The following is a 4397-nucleotide window of genomic DNA, read 5'->3' as shown; positions in this document are numbered from 1 at the left end:
AATAACAAACCCTAACTCTGTAAAAAAAAACTATCGGGAGAATGAGAACAGATTAAAAAGCTTTTTGAAAAAATTTAAGAATGGAAAATGTGGTTTTAGGGATGTGCAAAAGAGTAAAGCAGAAAGAAAATGAAAAAGAAATAGTATAAAAGAATGAGTCAGAGAGAGAGAGTGGATTTCTTCATACCCCTAATTATTGATGGGCCATTGACATTTACGGCCGATGACCTTTTATGTGCAACTGCAGAAATAATGGAGAAGAGTACTTATGGGACAGTTTATAAGGCCACATTGGAAGATGGTAGTGAAGTTGCAGGGAAGAGATTGAGGGAAAAAATTGCTAGAAGTCCTAGGAAATTCGAAGAAATTAAGCTTGAGTTTGCTTCCAGTTCAGGTGATGATAGTGGTGCTGGTGTTAGTGGCTCTGGTGATGGTGCCGCCGTCGCCGCCCCTACAAATTGATGGGCACCTCTTAGAAGTTGATGTTGCTTTTGGTTGAAAATAGTATAGATATTGTATTAGCAGTTGTAGTAAAGTTATGTTTGAGATTAAATTCTTTTATTCTTAAAGTTTTGTCTAATGTTTGAGAATGTGAACTTGTTCTTAATCTCTCGGTATTGAAATATAAGTTTACTACTACTAATTTAGTCCATTTCACCGTAAAATATGTTCTTTACGTGCCCGCATTAGTATTATTATCACCCACCTCTTTAAGAGTCTTACATAATAAGGCGGCAGGGATTTTAGAAGTTAAAATTAAAACCCAGCAGAAAGCATTGGTTTATTTTCTTAGGGGGCACACAGCAAGATTATGGCTGGCACTTTTGAATTTGCTAAGAGAAGGTTTCTATTTCTTGAACTTCCAAGTTCTGCAACGGACATCTACCTTCCGACTTCTAATTCTTGCCAAGTTTCCTTTTTCACGCTGCCCTATTTCAAATTTCTAAACAGAACACGCTTTCATATTTCTTATATATTATCGTCTGATTTCCCTATAGATCCACAGTTCATCATAATCCTACATTATCCCTCACCTTTCTTTCTTCAATCTTCTTCTCTAAACCACTCATCAATCTTCTGCAACTCCCTCACCAATTTCTCTTAAAATCCCTGTTCAATCTTCTATACTTCATTCATCAAAAATGGATATTGAATCAGGGAAATTTGATTCACAGAGCAACAATGGCAGATATTTAGAAAGTGGGTTTGAATGGTTTAAGGGTTTCATTGGGAAGCTCATACAAAGTGGAACCAAATTTGAGGGTAAAGTAGAAAAATTGGGGAGAGACGATCCAAGAAGACTAATTCACTCCTTGAAAGTTGGAATAACCCTAGCATTGGTCGCTATTCTCTTCTATTTTAGTCCCATTTATGGTGGATTCAAGTCTGCAACAATGTGTGCAATCTTAACAGTGGTTGTCGTTTTTGAGTTTAGTGTTGGTGCCACTTTGGGTAAAGGAATGAACAGGGCAATCGCAACATTTGCAGGTGCTGGTTTAGGGGTTGCTATTCATCACCTAGCAGACCTAGCCGGAAAGGGAGGAGAACCCATTCTTCTCGGTTCTTTTGTATTCTTATTGGCCGCTGTCGGGTCCTTTTCTAGGTTTTTTCCCGGTATCAAAGCAAGATATGATTACGGAGTTTTAACTTTCATATTAACATTCAGTTTAGTTTCTGTATCGGGTTACAGGATTGATGAAATCTTTGAATTGGTTCTTCACAGATTCTCCACTGTTTTGATCGGTTGTCTTATATGTGTGATGATCTCAGTCTTTGTTTATCCTGTATGGGCTGGAGAAGATTTGCATAATCAAACTTGTCTCAACATGGAAAAACTTGGGGATTTATTAGAAGCAATTGGAAGAGATGGTCTAGTTCATGACAACACTAGCAAATACTTACTTCACCTTCCTGGATGTGAAAGTGTTATAAACTCAAAGGCAGCTGTAGAATCTCTTGTTAATTTTGCAAGATGGGAGCCACCACACGGAAAGTTTAGATATGGTCATCCATGGAAGCACTATTTGAAGATCAACATGGTAACTCGTCAATGTGCATACAAGATTCAATCTCTTTGCAACTCCATCAAAACTTCTCAAACCCAATCAGTGGAATTAAGTAAGATGATTCAAAAGGAAAATATGACAGTGAGTACAGAGTTAGGGAAAGCATTAAAAGAATTATCAAATTCAATTAAGATGATGGCATATTCTGAATCTATTTTAAAACATCTTAGCAACTCAACGGATGCCGCAGATAATATCAAAGTTTCCCTACAGTCATGTAAATTGGAGGATACAAACATCTTTGAGCTGATGCCGGAAATTCAAACAACTACTCTACTGATGGAAGTCATTGAGAGCATAGGAAGTATTATTGATTCAGTTCATGAACTTTCTAGCCTAGCAAAGTTCAAAGGTTCAGAGGTGCCAAAACCGCAAGTGGAGTGTATTTGTAGTGATGATCAGGCAGCACATGTTGTTATTATGGTATGTGCACTATCTTCAGATCTGGAAAGTGGAGTTTCACAAGACAATTGCCATTTGTGATCATTGTAACTGTGTTAAAAGAAACTTGTAATTAGAAGCCTTCGATTTCTGCAACTGTATATGTAAAGGTAAATGGTGAGCTAACCTGAATTACCATGAGCAATTTGGTGATTCATTTATTCTTTAGTTAGTAAAAATTTATTCCCTTCTGCATGTTTTCTTAAACGTATTATTGATCATTTCTTTGTTGCAATTGAACATTTTTAAAGAACTGTTTATCTTGGTGATGAGGTCTCACTGCATACAACGCAAAAATAGAGCATGCCAGACATTAGAGTTGAGCAATACCCGAGAACTTAAGGATATTTGAGATGGAAGTTCAGTTCTGACTTTTAAAATATTCCATAACATTATGAGGCTTTTGTGGTTACACTAGATGGCAGTACAACTTGTGTTTGTTTTGGCAGTCACAGAGGGAATTCTAGTAGGCACAATCATGATTTTGCTATGCCGTACGTGGGTCAATGATTATAGTAATGAAAAACTGGTGTGATGGATTATGTATCCAAAGAAACAAACAAAACAGAAGGATCATTTACATAGACTACTAGAGAGGACACACACAGGTACACTCATTTCAGGTCCTTAGAGTTGGGGAGTTTAGAAGGGAAATTGAGAGTGGGTGATTAACCTTATCACATGGTAGAATGGATATAGGGTGGAATGAAGTGGATGGTTGGCAGTGGGGGGTGCAGCTGCAATGGGGCCTGAAGTGGAAACTGGGGGTGAAGTTGGTGGGGAATTAGTTATTTTGACGGGCCATTGCCATTTACTTCAGATGATTTTTATCCGAAACTGCAGAAAAAATGAGGGAAATACTTATGCGATAGTTTATGATTGACGGAAAAGATTGCTAGAAGTCGCAGGGAGTTTGAAATAGAGGTTAATTTTCTTGCGAAGGTTCGTATCTGAATATATGGGCTCTTAGAGCTTAATATTTAGGCCCCAAAGGAGAAAAACTCCCTGTGTTTCATTACAATTACATGCCTAAAAAGGCATTCGTGCAAATTTCCTCTATGGTAAACTATTTCTGTTGAGCTCCTTCTGTCTCACCTAAAGTTGGGAACTTGCATTAACTGCTTCTTTTAGAAAATGTAATGTTTTACAACTTCAATTTGTTTTAGCAAAAAGTTGATTGTTTCAAATATGCAGTTATGACTTATGAGTAATCACATTAGAATTTCCGACTGGGACATCTCCTGGAGAGGCAATGCATGGAGTTGATTTACCACAATGGGTAGCTTCATTTGTGAAGGAAGAATGGACAAATGAAGTTCTGGGTGTCGAGATACTTCTACAACAGGAGATGAATTGCTTAATACATTGAAATTAGCTCTGCATCATGGTGATCCATCTCCAGCAGCACGACCAGAAGTTCAACAATTGGAAGAGATGAAGCCTGATTATTTCCAGTTCTGGTGATGATAGTGGTGCTGGTGTTAGTGGCTCTGGTTATGGTGCCGCTATTGTCCCCCCTACAAATGGTGGAGTAAAAGGGTTTCTGATTCTCTTGTCACACTTTTTTTTTGTTCGGGTTGAAGTAAACCACGGAATGGTAAATTGACCCTTTTCAATGTTCTAATCATGTGTGATTTGAGACTAGGAAACAAGAGTGGACCATGGAAAACTGTTTGGTCATAGATTAGAAAAGTAAGTGAGGTACTTTTGAACATTCAGCAGTGGACCTGAAAGTAGTTCTGATCAGCACAAGCAAAAGACCCAATCATTCATGTAATTCCCTGCTTGACAGACCCCTTTTCGTACAATGTCCTTGGCATAAGTGGAAGTCTTCAAATATGGAAACTGGGAGTTCATTCATTATGATTTCTGGAGACTTCTGATTTCGGG

At 37.9% G+C, this 4397-nt stretch overlaps 1 protein-coding gene across 1 annotated transcript; it reads left to right on the top strand.

The window, feature by feature from the left end:
- Positions 1-1121: 1121 nt before the first annotated feature.
- On the top strand, positions 1122-2850 carry LOC113337652 (aluminum-activated malate transporter 2-like). Its single transcript, XM_026583270.1, has 2 exons — positions 1122-2617; positions 2759-2850. Exon 1 carries the CDS (start codon positions 1143-1145, stop codon positions 2547-2549), a length of 1407 nt encoding a protein of 468 aa, XP_026439055.1. The 5' UTR covers positions 1122-1142; the 3' UTR covers positions 2550-2617; positions 2759-2850.
- Positions 2851-4397: the final 1547 nt, after the last annotated feature.

Source organism: Papaver somniferum, unplaced genomic scaffold (genome assembly GCF_003573695.1).
Source record: "Papaver somniferum cultivar HN1 unplaced genomic scaffold, ASM357369v1 unplaced-scaffold_168, whole genome shotgun sequence".
In the NCBI taxonomy this organism is placed as follows: domain Eukaryota; kingdom Viridiplantae; phylum Streptophyta; class Magnoliopsida; order Ranunculales; family Papaveraceae; genus Papaver; species Papaver somniferum.
Note: the sequence above shows the minus strand (reverse complement) of the source record. Positions and strands in the feature narration are given on the sequence as shown.